Source organism: Thalassophryne amazonica, chromosome 16 (genome assembly GCF_902500255.1).
Source record: "Thalassophryne amazonica chromosome 16, fThaAma1.1, whole genome shotgun sequence".
NCBI classification, from domain to species: domain Eukaryota; kingdom Metazoa; phylum Chordata; class Actinopteri; order Batrachoidiformes; family Batrachoididae; genus Thalassophryne; species Thalassophryne amazonica.
The window spans coordinates 63,964,186-63,981,867 of record NC_047118.1 but is presented as its reverse complement, the minus strand read 5'-3'; the positions used below and the strand labels follow the sequence as shown (position 1 = coordinate 63,981,867).

General features: G+C 40.7%; 1 protein-coding gene across 2 annotated transcripts in view; it reads left to right on the top strand.

The window, feature by feature from the left end:
* The window catches only part of LOC117527672 (serine/threonine-protein kinase/endoribonuclease IRE1-like), an 81,949-nt gene that overhangs the window by 23,003 nt on the left and 41,264 nt on the right, over window positions 1–17,682 (top strand). The window contains exons 3-6 of one of the 2 annotated variants that reach the window (XM_034190117.1): window positions 8,020–8,053; window positions 8,137–8,209; window positions 9,171–9,248; window positions 12,536–12,653. In XM_034190117.1, coding sequence (XP_034046008.1) covers window positions 8,020–8,053; window positions 8,137–8,209; window positions 9,171–9,248; window positions 12,536–12,653 — 303 coding nt within the window. Of the gene's footprint in view, window positions 1–8,019; window positions 8,054–8,136; window positions 8,210–9,170; window positions 9,249–12,530; window positions 12,654–17,682 lie in introns of both variants that reach the window. The other variant, XM_034190116.1, reaches the window with a different exon arrangement.

Sequence of the window (17,682 nt, the reverse complement as noted above, 5' to 3'; positions counted from 1 at the left end):
GTTGGCGTAAGTTAGCGTGCACCTGTTATCAGGTTACAAAAAGAGTGCTTTCAGTTTTAGAAGTGTTTATTTCTTGCTATCTTTTACATAATATATGACAAAGAGGACATATTTACACACAAACGAAACTTAGTTTTGCAGCTAGCTAACAGCCTGTGACATCACTATGCTAACATCTGCAAAATAAGTTCAGAGGTATTATTAGCTTCTAAAAATGGCGTTTTAGATTTTTAGAAGTGTTTATTTCTCGCTAGCTTTTACAACCCCTGGCAAAAATTATGGAATCACCGGTCTCGGAGGATGTTCATTCAGTTGTTTAATTTTGTAGAAAAAAAGCAGATCACAGACATGACACAAAAAAGTCATTTCAAATGGCAACTTTCTGGCTTTAAGAAACACTATAAGAAATCAGGAAAAAAATTGTGGCAGTCAGTAACGGTTACTTTTTTAGACCAAGCAGAGGGAAAAAAATATGGAATCACTCAATTCTGAGGAAAAAATTATGGAATCATGAAAAACAAAAGAACGCTCCAACACATCACTAGTATTTTGTTGCACCACCTCTGGCTTTTATAACAGCTTGCAGTCTCTGAGGCATGGACTTAATGAGTGACAAACAGTACTCTTCATCAATCTGGCTCCAACTTTCTCTGATTGCTGTTGCCAGATCAGCTTTGCAGGTTGGAGCCTTGTCATGGACCATTTTCTTCAACTTCCACCAAAGATTTTCAATTGGATTAAGATCCGGACTATTTGCAGGCCATAACATTGACCCTATGTGTCTTTTTGCAAGGAATGTTTTCACAGTTTTTGCTCTATGGAAAGATACATTATCATCTTGAAAAATGATATCATCATCCCCAAACATCCTTTCAGTTGATGGGATAAGAAAAGTGTCCAAAATATCAACGTAAACTTGTGCATTTATTGATGATGTAATGACAGCCATCTCCCCAGTGCCTTTACCTGACATGCAGCCCCATATCATCAATGACTGTGGAAATTTACATGTTCTCTTCAGGCCGTCATCTTTATAAATCTCATTGGAACGGCACCAAACAAAAGTTCCAGCATCATCACCTTGCCCAATGCAGATTCGAGATTCATCACTGAATATGACTTTCATCCTGTCATCCACAGTCCACGATTGCTTTTCCTTAGCCCATTGTAACCTTGTTTTTTTCTGTTTAGGTGTTAATGATGGCTTTCATTTAGCTTTTCTGTATGTAAATCCCATTTCCTTTAGGCGGTTTCTTACAGTTCAGTCACAGACGTTGACTCGAGTTTCCTCCCATTCGTTCCTCATTTGTTTTGTTGTGCATTTTTGATTTTTGAGACATATTGCTTTAAGTTTTCTGTCTTGACGCTTTGATGTCTTCCTTGGTCTACCAGTATGTTTGCCTTTAACAACCTTCCCATGTTGTTTGTATTTGGTCCAGAGTTTTAGACACAGCTGACTGTGAACAACCAACATCTTTTGCAACACTGCGTGATGATTTACCCACTTTTAAGAGTTTGATAATCCTCTCCGTTGTTTCAATTGACATCTCTCGTGTTGGAGCCATGATTCATGTCAGTCTACTTGGTGCAACAGCTCTCCAAGGTGTGATCACTCCTTTTTAGATGCAGACTAACGAGCAGATCTGATTTGATGCAGGTGTTAGTTTTGGGGATGAAAATTTAAAGGGTGATTCCATAATTTATTCCTCAGAATTGAGTGATTCCATATTTTTTTCCCTCTGCTTGGTCTAAAAAAGTAACCGTTACTGACTGCCACAATTTTTTTTCCTGATTTCTTATAGTGTTTCTTAAAGCCAGAAAGTTCCCATTTGAAATGACTTTAGTTTTGTGTCATGTCTGTGATCTGCTTTTTTACTACAAAATTAAACAACTGAATGAACATCCTCCAAGGGTGGTGATTCCATAATTTTTGCCAGGGGTTGTACATAATATATGAGAGACATGCATATAAACACAAAGCAAAGCGGTTTTGAAGAGACCATCCACTGACGTCACGGTGCAGCTCTACTCTTGGCTGTCATCCCCCGCCACTCAAAAACGATGTAGAACAGATTCAAACAGAATGTGACATTTTAACCTCTTAAAATATGTCAAAGTTAGCCATCATTGAACTTCTCCAAGGTCTGTGTCCCAAGAATGTTCTCTGTGAATTTGAATACTGTGGCAGTAACAAAACTGGACTTATGTTGAACACAGACAGGCAGACGGACAGGCGGACGCCAGGTCTTCGCAATACCCGATGGCCATATGTTGGCCTTGGGTAAAAATGGTTTTCTACAAGGTGAAATATGTGTATTTATTTATTTATTTATTTGCAAACCAAATAACACTGAAGGCAAAAATAGCATGATGAATTGCTAAAACTTCGTTCTTACTTTGATAGATTTGTAGCCCGGAAGGTCACTGCCTTCTTGAAATTCTTGAAAGGGTAGTTGTAAAACAGCTAACTGATCATCTGCAGAGGAATGGTCTATTTGAGGAGTTTCAGTCAGGTTTTAGTATTCATCATAGTACAGAAACAGCATTAGTGAAGGTTACAAATGATCTTCTTATGGCCTCAGACAGTGGACTCATCTCTGTGCTTGTTCTGTTAGACCTCAGTGCTGCTTTTGATACTGTTGACCATAAAATTTTATTACAGAGATTAGAGCATGCCATAGGTATTAAAGGCACTGCGCTGCGGTGGTTTGAATCATATTTATCTAATAGATTACAATTTGTTCATGTAAATGGGGAATCTTCTTCACAGACTAAGGTTAATTATGGAGTTCCACAAGGTTCTGTGCTAGGACCAATTTTATTCACTTTATACATGCTTCCCTTAGGCAGTATTATTAGACGGCATTGCTTAAATTTTCATTGTTACGCAGATGATACCCAGCTTTATCTATCCATGAAGCCAGAGGACACACACCAGTTAGCTAAACTGCAGGATTGTCTTACAGATATAAAGACATGGATGACCTCTAATTTCCTGCTTTTAAACTCAGATAAAACTGAAGTTATTGTACTTGGCCCCACAAATCTTAGAAACATGGTGTCTAACCAGATCCTTACTCTGGATGGCATTACCCTGACCTCTAGTAATACTGTGAGAAATCTTGGAGTCATTTTTGATCAGGATATGTCATTCAAAGCGCATATTAAACAAATATGTAGGACTGCTTTTTTGCATTTACGCAATATCTCTAAAATTAGAAAGGTCTTGTCTCAGAGTGATGCTGAAAAACTAATTCATGCATTTATTTCCTGTAGGCTGGACTATTGTAATTCATTATTATCAGGTTGTCCTAAAAGTTCCCTGAAAAGCCTTCAGTTAATTCAAAATGCTGCAGCTAGAGTACTAACGGGGACTAGAAGGAGAGAGCATATCTCACCCATATTGGCCTCTCTTCATTGGCTTCCTGTTAATTCTAGAATAGAATTTAAAATTCTTCTTCTTACTTATAAGGTTTTGAATAATCAGGTCCCATCTTATCTTAGGGACCTCATAGTACCATATCACCCCAATAGAGCGCTTCGCTCTCAGACTGCAGGCTTACTTGTAGTTCCTAGGGTTTGTAAGAGTAGAATGGGAGGCAGAGCCTTCAGCTTTCAGGCTCCTCTCCTGTGGAACCAGCTCCCAATTCGGATCAGGGAGACAGACATCCTCTCTACTTTTAAGATTAGGCTTAAAACTTTCCTTTTTGCTAAAGCTTATAGTTAGGGCTGGATCAGGTGACCCTGAACCATCCCTTAGTTATGCTGCTATAGACTTAGACTGCTGGGGGGTTCCCATGATGCACTGAGTGTTTCTTTCTCTTTTTGCTCTGTATGCACCACTCTGCATTTAATCATTAGTGATTGATCCCTGCTCTCTTCCACAGCATGTCTTTTTCCTGGTTCTCTCCCTCAGCCCCAACCAGTCCCAGCAGAAGACTGCCCCTCCCTGAGCCTGGTTCTGCTGGAGGTTTCTTCCTGTTAAAAGGGAGTTTTTCCTTCCCACTGTCGCCAAGTGCTTGCTCACAGGGGGTCATTTTGACCGTTGGGGTTTTTACGTAATTATTGTATGGCCTTGCCTTACAATATAAAGCGCCTTGGGGCAACTGTTTGTTGTGATTTGGCGCTATATAAATAAAATTGATTGATTGATTGATTGACTGCCTTGCAAAACTTCACAGCATGTGGGAGAGTGTCCGTGATACACCGAGATATTCTGTAATTTTGTCATGGAATTTTCAAGGTGATTGAAAATGAATCTTTTTCCATCCCAAACTTTGTCATACTTTGCTAATTCCTGCATTTTCTATGGCGGTGGTAATATCATGCAAGTTAGATGGTACAAGTCTAGTGAATGGGGCCCATCTTGACCCTGCTTGATTAATTCTTGCCTCAATACGTGGTCTGTCCAAAAAGTATCGTACCTTTTTATTTTTTTCAAAAACTATATGGATTTGAATCACGTGTGATTACATCAGCCAAGCTTGAACCTTCGTGCGCATGCATGAGTTTTTCCACGCCTGTCGGTTGCGTCATTCGCCTGTGGGCAGGCTTTGAGTGAGCACTGGTCCACTCCTCCCGTCGGATTTCTTTTGTCTGAGAGCTTGCTGAGAGGCTGCTGCTTTGCTCCACAAAATTTTTTTCAGAAACTGTTAGAGACAGGCAGTTGGAAACCATTCGATAGATTCAGTTGGATACCGGTGAAGATTCTGTCGGCGTCACGCGGATTATGGACTGTTAAAACCTTTTTAAAGACCGCCCACAGTGGCCGAGCGGCCATTCGACAGGCTGGATCGACCAGATCATTTCTAAACTGAACGCTGTGTTGATCTGGGACATCATGTGACTACCACAGAAATGGCAACAGAGCTGGACATAGCACTTTTGCGGCACATTCCACTGTTACAGGAGATTCAGCAAGTTCTCAGACAAAATAAATCCGACGGGAGGGGTGGACCAGTGCTCACTCAAAGCCTGCCCACAAGCGAATGACGCAACTGACAGACGTGGAAAAACTCACGCATGCGCACGAAGGTTCAAGCTTGGCTGATGTAATCACACGTGATTCAAATCCATATAGTTTTTGAAAAAAATAAAAAGGTATGATACTTTTTGGACAAACCTCGTACATGTCAGATTTGGTGGTGGTTCGTTCGTTCGTTCGTTTTCTATACCCACTTATTCCAAATAACGGTCACAGGACTGTTGTAGCCTAACACTACACTCATAGGGAAAGAGGCGGGGTACACCCTGGACAGGACGTTAGTCTGTCTCAGGGACACACATAGACAAACACATTCATACTCACACACCTACAGTCAATTTAGAGTCACCAATTCACCTCAGCTGCATATCTTTGGAAGTGGAAAGAAACTAGAGGGAACATGCAAACTCCACTTAGAAAGGACCAGGTGAGAAGTGATCCCAGGACCTTCTTGCCGTGAGGCAACCATGGTAACCACTAAGCCCCCATGCTGCCTCTTATTATTATTTAAATTACAAAATGTCTTCTTTCTCATCGAGAGAGCATATCTTAGGGGGTGTATAAATGTTTTAACCTCATTAAGTGGGATTTTATTGCAGCAGATAACAGAATATTTACAGAGGAATCCTTCAAATGGTGATACAAGCACCAAATTTGTCATAAGTACACCTTAGATACTACTCTTTTGAAAAAAACCAACAGGCCACTTGAATTTTCAATAGGCAGCCACGTAGGGGGTCAATTGAAGAATTACATAGGGGTCAAAATATAAAAATGCTCCAATCATATTGAAAATTATACCACATTATTTGTCTGATTGTAAAGATTCCAAAAAGGTATAGTTTGGACTATCTATGACTGAATTCTATAGAGTTATGGGGTAAAAACAACAAGAATGGTGACAAAGTTCAGTTTCAGTTTGTACAGGGGTCAAAAGTTAGAGTTGCTCCAGTTTTGTTCAAAGGTGATGCAACTTATTGGTTGAGTTAATAGGGTTTCAAAAAGGAATAGTTTGCACCATGTATCATGCTTAATTATTACATTACAGGGTAAAATATGTCACATGTCATAGAATTCAATGGACGTCAACATTATTTAACCGGTACTTTACAGACCAAGCATTCAACACAGTCAAAACTATTCCTGTTGTGAAAGTGTAGTGACACGGACCCACAACAGGGGGCGCAAATGAACGGTCAATAGATGAGCCAAAAAGTAACAATTTAATGTTGTGAAGGTGCACAACGAATACACAGACAATCTCAGAATCTGATAACAGTCAATTCACAAAGGTGACGTGTGGGCAGGCTCGAGGATAGAAGACGTCTGTCCTGAGAAGAGCCGGAACCACACGATTTCTGCCGCCACCGAACCTGGTGAATACTGGAGCCGCCAAGTCCCGAATTCCCAGGTGATCACCGTCCCCGATGTCGGATCTGGTACTGCTGGCGAAGAACAAAGACAGTCAAGTGTGGGTGTGTGTACACCTCGTAACAACAACGGTGGGAATGCCACCTCCACCTTTAACACACACTCGTGCACCGTCTGTTTAACCACTTATCTGACGAGACGAAGGACGAAACAGTCGTGACCCACGCCGGTCCTCTGGTTGACAGCTGCAACACAATAGCTCTGGAAATCACTGAATGCTGGCAGAGAATATTACCTCCATAGAAGTACGATATCTCGGCGATGAGGTGGAGATGACGTCTGGGTTTTATGGAGTGAGATGATGAAGAATGAGTGACAGCTGTCAGGAATTAATGAGTGACAGCTGTCAGGAATTAATGAGTGACAGCTGTCACTCACGGCTGTGTCCGTGGCGGCAGCGCCCTCTCGTGCCTGAAGCCCGCACTTCAGGCAGGGCGCCCTCTGGTGGTGGGCCCGCAGTACCTCCTCTTCTGGCGGCCCACACAACATATTCCATTTATTAATCCAAGTAGGTCAAACAACAATTTGCACCATTTTTTAGTAAAATTGGAGCAACTTTAACTTTTGACCCCTGTACAAACTGAAATTGACCTTTGTCACCATTCTTAAGGTTTTTACCCCATAACATTCAGTCATAGATAGTCCAAACTATACCTTTTTGGAATCTTTATGATCAGACAAATAATGCAGTATAGTTTTCAATATGATTGGAGCATTTTTATATTTTAACCCCTGTGTAATTCTTCAATTGACCCCTACGTGGCCGCCTATTGAAAATGCAAGTGGCTCCTCAGTTTTTTCAAAAGAGCAACATCTAAGGAAAATTTTTGCTGGATTGGTGCTTGTATCATCATGTGAATTATTGTTTCAGTTATTTGCTGCACTATTTGTGTGAACAGTTGAGCCCCGACCTGTGTGGTACCTTGTCGGTTCTAATTCCTCTCAAATTACAAAGTACAAGCCGGCTGTGTGTTTTTTGGAAGTTGATTGACAATTTATTCCATTTGCCGACATGTGGTTGTGTAAAGTGGTTGAATTTGTTGAAGTAGAGGAGGTTGGTCAGATAGTGGAGCCGAAGGAGTGAGTGCACAGGCGAGCTATTGCTAATTCTCCACGGGTGGTATCTGTATATGTTGTGTCTTGTCCCGTTTCACAAATTCACTCAAATCTGCAACAATAGAAATGTCGCACTGTAAAAGCTGGAAACATCAAAGTATATTTCTACAGTGTCACTAGCATGCATTTCCACTGAAACAGTAACCCTTTGACTAAAAATCTGCTTGGCAAGTTTTCCTTGGGTAACTGGTTGGAAGCAGCATTTAACAGCAGCTCGTTTGAAGGCTCACAAGTACATTTTTTGACTCAAGCTAATGTGAACTCATTAGACTGTATTTGTGTTCCCAAAGTTATTGCCTGACTCGTTCACGAAAAACCTTTAACACGATTGTTTGACTTTCCTGTTTGCCGCAAGGGAATCTGTTTGCATGTGGACTTTGGTCTGTGTGATCGAGTACGTCACTCCTGCTGGTGGCCATATTTTCCATTGCAGGTTAATATTCCTGTTAATCCTGACTTGCATCTTTTCACGTTGTCTCTGCTCACAGATCCAGTTCTTCAGGTCCCAACACATGTGGCAGAGTAAGTATCTTTCAGCTGCTAAAGTGACCTCGTGGCTATGATGGTCGTGCAATGTCATGCCGTTTCCGCTTTTTACTTTCCAGGCCAGCCTTTTTGCCTGACCCAAATGATGGCAGCCTGTACTCTCTGGGAGGAAAGAACAACGAAGGCCTGACTGTAAGAGGAAATAACTTTATCACAAATAATCTCACTTCTCAGTTCTGTGCTTCAGGTGAAAACGGTCTTTTTCACCGCATATGTACATTTCACTCACTCACTCATCTTCAACCGCTTATCTGGGATCAAGTTGTGGGGCCTGTGTACATCAGTCTGAAATTAATACATGCTCGTTCTGAAGTTGCTTCATTGTCTGTGAATGCAACGTTTTGTTATAAGATAAGCAGCAGTGGCATTTATGGCACCCAGAACCCTGTGACTAGAAGCAAGCATTCAGTTGCATGCAAACAAGCCCAGATATGTCCCACTGTACCAACATTCTTATTAAAATTTATATATGAAAGAATACTGCAAATGATAAGATGCCAATGTGGCTCAAAATAACAGGTGCACCGGTTCTTACCTGTAGCTTTCAGAATCCAATATTTCAAAGCTGAATATGCAGTAGTTTCTAATCCAGTTACTGACAGAAATTTTGCAGACCCACTGAATTCCAATTCCAGTTTATTTCATTCATCTAGTACCAAATCACAACAAAGCTGCCTCAAGGCACTTCAAACGAGTAGTTGTCGAAATGTTCCGTGACGCACACCCAAATGTCTTCAGACCACTTAATGTTACAGGCTGGATTTAACTTGGCTGCTTTGCGTGCAGTCTAATTGATTAAAAACAAGTCCAGAGCAAGCACTGAGGTCTAGAGCAAGCACACAGGCGACAGTGGTAAGGAAAAACTCCCTCTGATGATACTGAGGAAGAAACCTCAAGCAGACCAGACTCAGAGGGGTGACCCACTGCTTAGGCCATTCTAACAGTTACAAGGTTTTTACAAAGTTTTACAAACACTGACTGAGTAACATTATGCCTGTGCATGATCTGGTAGTCTCAGGGAGCCCATCTTAAGCTTTCTATTTTTTTTTCCTCTCCCCACCCCCCCACCAAAAAAAAACAAAAAAAAAAACAGAAATTGCCCTTCACTATTCCTGAACTGGTCCAAGCCTCTCCCTGTCGAACATCTGATGGCGTCCTTTACATGGGTAAGGCTGAAAACGTGATTGTGTTTGCTGAATTGTCCTTTTTTACTGACCGCTGTGACATTAAGCACTATGATGGTGAGGATGAATATAGTTTTTGTGAAATGCTCATCATATATGAATGGATCCAGCATCCCTGGGTGACTCCTCGGGCTGTTCATGTTATATAGTGAAAAAATATAAGTTGTAAGAGACTTCAGGTCACATGTTGTTTTTGTTCCAGTTGGGGTTTTATAGGTGCAGACCAATTTTGAGCTCAATCAGATAAGATTTAGAGGTCCCCCAGAGTGACACATTTTCCTCTCCCTCCACTGGCAAGGCAACGTCACCCTAATGGGAGAAGACTCTGATGCCATTATTTTTCTTTTACAGGCACATGTGATGGCTTCTATTCGCAAAAAGTGGTGGTTGATTGGTCACCCAGAGGAGAACATTATTGGAATTACTGGATTTCTTCATTGCTTCTTTGGGGAAAATTATTGCTTTGTGGGGGACCACTAAACAACATCCGATTACAGTAAAATTTGGCACAGATCTTTTATTTTATTAGTGGAACAAGAACAACATGTGGTCCAAAAGATTTTGTAACATTTGACATTTTGAACAGGTCTAAAAGATAATCATCCTGAGTGACTGGGTAATGTTGAAGGGGAAGCAGGTGCCATTTCCCTCATTATCAGTGACGCTTTTATTTTTATACAAGTGAATGTCTTGATACAAAGCACATTGCAGGTGCAAATGTCTGAAAACGCTGGAGGCTGAAATTCTCTTCTGTCACATCGGTCCGTGTGAGGTTTTCAAAGTAGAGTGTGACAGACCTGAACTGCTGGCTAAATAAGCCAATGCCATTGGCCACGCCCTGCATTGAGCTTCAGGTACAGAGACGCTTTGTCAGGATTAATACCTCCACCAAGAACATTATGGTAACCTTTAATAGTTGAATGGTGACACCCAGTACTGTGTGTACGTTAATAAATGTCTAATAGCTGTTCTTACTTGATTGGACTTGGCTACCATGTATGATTTTTGATGAGTTTTCACAGTACAGTGTAAATGTTTAACTTAAAAAAAAAACAAAAAACTGCTGTGCCAAAGTTGTAGTCACGGTACAATAAAGGTTGTCCATGTATCCTTTTAGAAAATGAATCCATGTTTTGAGATACCTGGTTTTAATTTATAATTAGAGGGGTGGCACGGTGTCTTAATGCTTAGCTCTGTTGCCTCACAGTGAGAAGGTACTGGGATCGCTTCCCACCTGGACCGCAACCTTTTGTGTAGAGTTTGCATGTTCTTCTCATGTTTGCGTGGGTTCCCTCTGGGTGCTCCGGCTTCCTCCCACTTCCAAAGTGGGCCATGTTAAGTGAATTGGAAACTTGAAATTGGCTGTAGGTGTAAGTGAGAGTGTGAATGTGTTTGTCTGTCCATATGTGGCACTGGTGTCCCATCCAGGGTGTACCCCACCACTTGCCCAATGACTGCTGCGTTGGCTCCAACTCCCCTGTGAATGAATTTATAGCTTGTCAGATTAAAAAAAACAAAACAAAACAAAAACAAAAAACATATATTGTGGTTGTCTGGTTTTAGTATGTGCAGGCTTGAGAAGTTTCAATATTTTTTCAGAATTCTGGATTTTTAGGACTATCTGGACCATTCCTGAGATCAATGCAAATTCGAGAGAAAATGTTTTGGGGTTTTTTGGCTGCTCGTAGTGGTGTAACATCACAGTTGATGTGTGGTTCATATGGACCACACACACATTGGAACATGTGAACTGTAGCTTAATTGCAGAGTTTCCTTAAGTGTGATTCATGTCATGATGACTTGTTTTAAAAGTGATAACTGCTTTAACTTCAATGCAGTTGTGGTAAAAATCACACTGTGAAAGGAGGGGCTGTAGCTGCATGTGCATGTTGTTTATTTGTGAACACAGCCTGTTAAAAACAACCTTATACTCTGCTGTTGAGACACCTTGGTGCACACTCATGAGTGTCTGTCATCCATACAGTAACTGACAGGTATGAGTGGAAGAAATACAGCTGTGTGTACAAGCAGCGTCTGAAAAATGGCCTTGTGGGGATTTTCAGCTGTGCGTGTATGCAGCCTGTTAACTGGGCTAAAACGGCCTCATGCTCGCCTACAGATGGCAGCCTCTGCGCATGTCTGGATGCAGAAATCAACAAAATCTCTCAAAAAATTAACAGAGTTGAAGGAAGTGTCCATTGTTTCTACCCTGTACGGTCTTGAGCTCACTGGGCCAAGCGTTGTGTTCAAAGTGTGTGCACAGCCAAGTTGGCAAAAGTCCACAGTTTCGAAAAATAACTGAATAAGTACTGTAACTTTTCCAAGCATCTGTTAGGCAAGACCACTGATGGTAGGACTAATGACAAATGATTTCCATCTTACTGACAATTTAGTTTGTGGGCATTTAACATACTGAGGCCTAAACACACCAAAATAATGCTTGAAAGGGTGTCCAATTTTGCCTAAAACCCAGGAGGTTCTGGGGGCTTCACTCCCTGGCAGGTCTTTGCCATGGATCTGGCAGGAGCCCTAGGGGGCCCCCAGACCCTGGACAAATTTGAGGATTTCTCATGCCTGTATGTATGAGGTGCATCATTTTTATTAATGTATTTACATTGTAGGTATTCCAAAAATACTCCAACTGTATTTGTATTCAGTAACTAATTACGTTTCGCAGTAATCCTACTCAAGTCTGGTTGGCTGAGCACCTGAATTCCCTAATCAGTTTTTAGCAGAGAAAGGAAAGGTGAAAAATGTGCAGGTTAGATGTCCCTGAGGACTGGGGTTGGGAGCCATCACTCTTACTGACTGACATATGACTGGATGTTGGGACAAACACTTGTCCATGTGGCAAAGAAACGCTTCTCCCTGTCAACATGCAGGAAAGCAATGACTCTAAGCCCCAACCTGAAAAGGGATTTTTCAACTGATATTCTTGAATCTGGGCCACACCAGTAATATACTGGGACAATCTGTAATCTGATTTGTACTTGTCACGGAAGCAAGTGGAACAAGTCCAAAGTTTGTAGCGTTAGATGTCCAGCATTTGCAGATTTTCCATTTTCCTCTTATTAGAAATGTGGGAACATCTCATTTACATCTGCTGCTTGCCACCAGCATGTTGATGCAGTATCAGAAGTACTTTTTGAGCACCATCCATGTCATATTTTCTGGATGGAAGAGTAAAAAAACAAAAAACATATAGATGTCATACCCCTCTTGATGACCTTTGCCCTCTGTGTTGGTAATCTTTTGATGTTTGTGCACAGGAAAGAAGCAGGACTTGTGGTACGTGGTGGACCTCCTGACTGGTGAGAAACAGCAAACCCTGACATCTTCATTCGCTGAGATGCTGTGCCCGTCGTCGTCTCTACTTTATCTGGGGCGCACGGGTAAAAAGTGAAGCAGCAACAAAACATCCAAAACAGTATCATTTCTTTGCAGTTTACTTTTATGTTTAACTGTTGAATGAAGCTAACTTGTCTTCCATTCTGTTAAATCCAAATTCTTTATTTATTCTTCTTCGTCCTCATCCTTCTTCTTGTTCAGTATACATGCCTGAGCATCAACAACAAAACAGTGCATGCTTTGTTTTTGTAGATCATAATGCCCGAGGAAGCTGGCATGATAAACATTACAGTGAACTTGATACCAAAGCTTGTTCAGGTTGCTCTCATTTTGGTGCCAAAAAGCGCAGTGGGCTCAGATTTTTGTAGCTTTCTGTTGCAACACTTTGATTGCGGCAACAGCCACATGCATCGATGGGCCAAATGTGCATTTATATTAGTAGATCATGTGCAGTTTTTCCTCATTCAGGCCTACATTGAGCCATTATTATTATTATTATTATTATTTCTGCACATGAGACAAACAAACCGACCTGCATGTAAGGTTTAGCTTTGCACAGTCTGCTCACTTATATTCTCTGTATTTCATCCTTAGAAAGAGAGGAAATTTAATCCTGCAAAGCAGCGTTTTTACACCCAAAAACAAATTCTCTGCAGAGTTTCAGTGTCCAGTGTGGTCCATGTGGGCTTGTCATAACTATTGCACTTGGAAATCTTGGCTTATGAACAATCCGTCATTGTGAACACAAGACGGAACAATTGGGTGTACAAGCCCTGGCAAAAATTATGGAATCACCGGCCTCGGAGGATGTTCATTCAGTTGTTTAATTTTGTAGAAAAAAAGCAGATCACAGACATGACACAAAACTAAAGTCATTTCAAATGGCAACTTTCTGGCTTTAAGAAACACTATAAGAAATCAAGAAAAAAGATTGTGGCAGTCAGTAACGGTTACTTTTTTAGACCAAGCAGAGGAAAAAAATATGGAATCACTCAATTCTGAGGAAAAAATTATGGAATCACCCTGTAAATTTTCATCCCCAAAACTAACACCTGCATCATATCAGATCTGCTCGTTAGTCTGCATCTAAAAAGGAGTGAACACACCTTGGAGAGCTGTTGCACCAAGTGGACTGACATGAATCATGGCTCCAACACGAGAGATGTCAATTGAACCAAAGGAGAGGATTATCAAACTCTTAAAAGAGAGTAAATCATCACGCAATGTTGCAAAAGATGTTGGTTGTTCACAGTCAGCTGTGTCTAAACTCTGGACCAAATACAAACAACATGGGAAGGTTGTTAAAGGCAAACATACTGGTAGACCAAGGAAGACATCAAAGCGTCAAGACAGAAAACTTAAAGCAATATGTCTCAAAAATCGAAAAATGTACAACAAAACAAATGAGGAACGAATGGGAGGAAACTGGAGTCAACGTCTGTGACCGAACTGTAAGAAACCGCCTAAAGGAAATGGTATTTACATACAGAAAAGCTAAACGAAAGGCATCATTAACACCTAAACAGAAAAAAACAAGGTTACAATGGGCTAAGGAAAAGCAATTGTGGACTGTGGATGACTGGATGAAAGTCATATTCAGTGATGAATCTCGAATCTACATTGGGCAAGGTGATGATGCTGGAACTTTTGTTTGGTGCCTTTCCAATGAGATTTATAAAGATGACTGCCTGAAGAGAACATGTAAATTTCCAGTCATTGATGATATGGGGCTGCATGTCAGGTAAAGGCACTGGGGAGATGGCTGTCATTACATCATCAATAAATGCACAAGTTTATGTTGATATTTTGGACAATTGAAAGGATGTTTGGGGATGATGAAATCATTTTTCAAGATGATAATGCATCTTGCCATAGAGCAAAAACTGCAAAAACATTCCTTGCAAAAAGACACATAGGGTCAATGTCAATCAATCAATCAATCAATCAATCAATCAATTTTTTTATATAGCGCCAAATCACAACAAACAGTTGCCCCAAGGCGCTTTATATTGTAAGGCAAGGCCATACAATAATTATGTAAAACCCCAACGGTCAAAACGACCCCCTGTGAGCAAGCACTTGGCTACAGTGAGAAGGAAAAAATCCCTTTTAACAGGAAGAAACCTCCAGCAGAACCAGGCTCAGGGAGGGGCAGTCTTCTGCTGGGACTGGTTGGGGCTGAGGGAGAGAACCAGGAAAAAGACATGCTGTGGAGGGGAGCAGAGATCGATCACTAATGATTAAATGCAGAGTGGTGCATACAGAGCAAAAAGAGAAAGAAACAGTGCATCATGGGAACCCCCCAGCAGTCTACGTCTATAGCAGCATAACTAAGGGATGGTTCAGGGTCACCTGATCCAGCCCTAACTATAAGCTTTAGCAAAAAGGAAAGTTTTAAGCCTAATCTTAAAAGTAGAGAGGGTGTCTGTCTCCCTGATCTGAATTGGGAGCTGGTTCCACAGGAGAGGAGCCTGAAAGCTGAAGGCTCTGCCTCCCATTCTACTCTTACAAACCCTAGGAACTACAAGTAAGCCTGCAGTCTGAGAGCGAAGCGCTCTATTGGGGTGATATGGTACTACGAGGTCCCTAAGATAAGATGGGACCTGATTATTCAAAACCTTATAAGTAAGAAGAAGAATTTTAAATTCTATTCTAGAATTAACAGGAAGCCAATGAAGAGAGGCCAATATGGGTGAGATATGCTCTCTCCTTCTAGTCCCCGTCAGTACTCTAGCTGCACCATTTTGAATTAACTGAAGGCTTTTTAGGGAACTTTTAGGACAACCTGATAATAATGAATTACAATAGTCCAGCCTAGAGGAAATAAATGCATGAATTAGTTTTTCAGCATCACTCTGAGACAAGACCTTTCTGATTTTAGAGATATTGCGTAAATGCAAAAAAGCAGTCCTACATATTTGTTTAATATGCGCTTTGAATGACATATCCTGATCAAAAATGACTCCAAGATTTCTCACAGTATTACTAGAGGTCAGGGTAATGCCATCCAGAGTAAGGATCTGGTTAGACACCATGTTTCTAAGATTTGTGGGGCCAAGTACAATAACTTCAGTTTTATCTGAGTTTAAAAGCAGGAAATTAGAGGTCATCCATGTCTTTATGTCTGTAAGACAATCCTGCAGTTTAGCTAATTGGTGTGTGTCCTCTGGCTTCATGGATAGATAAAGCTGGGTATCATCTGCGTAACAATGAAAATTTAAGCAATACCGTCTAATAATACTACCTAAGGGAAGCATGTATAAAGTAAATAAAATTGGTCCTAGCACAGAACCTTGTGGAACTCCATAATTAACTTTAGTCTGTGAAGAAGATTCCCCATTTACATGAACAAATTGTAATCTATTAGACAAATATGATTCAAACCACCGCAGCGCAGTGCCTTTAATACCTATGGCATGCTCTAATCTCTGTAATAAAATTTTATGGTCAACAGTATCAAAAGCAGCACTGAGGTCTAACAGAACAAGCACAGAGATGAGTCCACTGTCCGAGGCCATAAGAAGATCATTTGTAACCTTCACTAATGCTGTTTCTGTACTATGATGAATTCTAAAACCTGACTGAAACTCTTCAAATAGACCATTCCTCTGCAGATGATCAGTTAGCTGTTTTACAACTACCCTTTCAAGAATTTTTGAGAGAAAAGGAAGGTTGGAGATTGGCCTGTAATTAGCTAAGATAGCTGGGTCAAGTGATGGCTTTTTAAGTAATGGTTTAATTACTGCCACCGATCATATTTAAGATCGAAGCATTAAATAATGGTAGGGCTTCCTTGAGCAGCCTGGTAGGAATGGGGTCTAATAAACATGTTGATGGTTTGGATGAAGTAACTAATGAAAATAACTCAGACAGAACAATCGGAGAGAAAGAGTCTAACCAAATACCGGCATCACTGAAAGCAGCCAAAGATAACGATACGTCTTTGGGATGGTTATGAGTAATTTTTTCTCTAATAGTTAAAATTTTGTTAGCAAAGAAAGTCATGAAGTCATTACTAGTTAAAGTTAATGGAATACTCAGCTCAATAGAGCTCTGACTCTTTGTCAGCCTGGCTACAGTGCTGAAAAGAAACCTGGGGTTGTTCTTATTTTCTTCAATTAGTGATGAGTAGAAAGATGTCCTAGCTTTACAGAGAGCTTTTTTATAGAGCAACAAACTCTTTTTCCAGGCTAAGTGAAGATCTTCTAAATTAGTGAGACGCCATTTCCTCTCCAACTTACGGGTTATCTGCTTTAAGCTACGAGTTTGTGAGTTATACCACGGAGTCAGGCACTTCTGATTTAAAGCTCTCTTTTTCAGAGGAGCTACAGCATCCAAAGTTGTCTTCAATGAGGATGTAAAACTATTGACGAGATACTCTATCTCACTTACAGAGTTTAGGTAGCTACTCTGCACTGTGTTGGTATATGGCATTAGAGAACATAAAGAAGGAATCATATCCTTAAACCTAGTTACAGCGCTTTCTGAAAGACTTCTAGTGTAATGAAACTTATTCCCCACTGCTGGGTAGTCCATCAGAGTAAATGTAAATGTTATTAAGAAATGATCAGACAGAAGGGAGTTTTCAGGGAATACTGTTAAGTCTTCTATTTCCATACCATAAGTCAGAACAAGATCTAAGATATGATTAAAGTGGTGGGTGGACTCATTTACTTTTTGAGCAAAGCCAATAGAGTCTAATAATAGATTAAATGCAGTGTTGAGGCTGTCATTCTCAGCATCTGTGTGGATGTTAAAATCGCCCACTATAATTATCTGAGCTAAGCACTAAGTCAGACAAAAGGTCTGAAAATTCACAGAGAAACTCACAGTAACGACCAGGTGGACGATAGATAATAACAAATAAAACTGTTTTTTGGGACTTCCAATTTGGATGGACAAGACTAAGAGTCAAGCTTTCAAATGAATTAAAGCTCTGTCTGGGTTTTTGATTAATTAATAAGCTGGAATGGAAGATTGCTGCTAATCCTCCGCCCCGGCCCGTGCTACGAGCATTCTGACAGTTAGTGTGACTCGGGGGTGTTGACTCATTTAAACTAACATATTCATCCT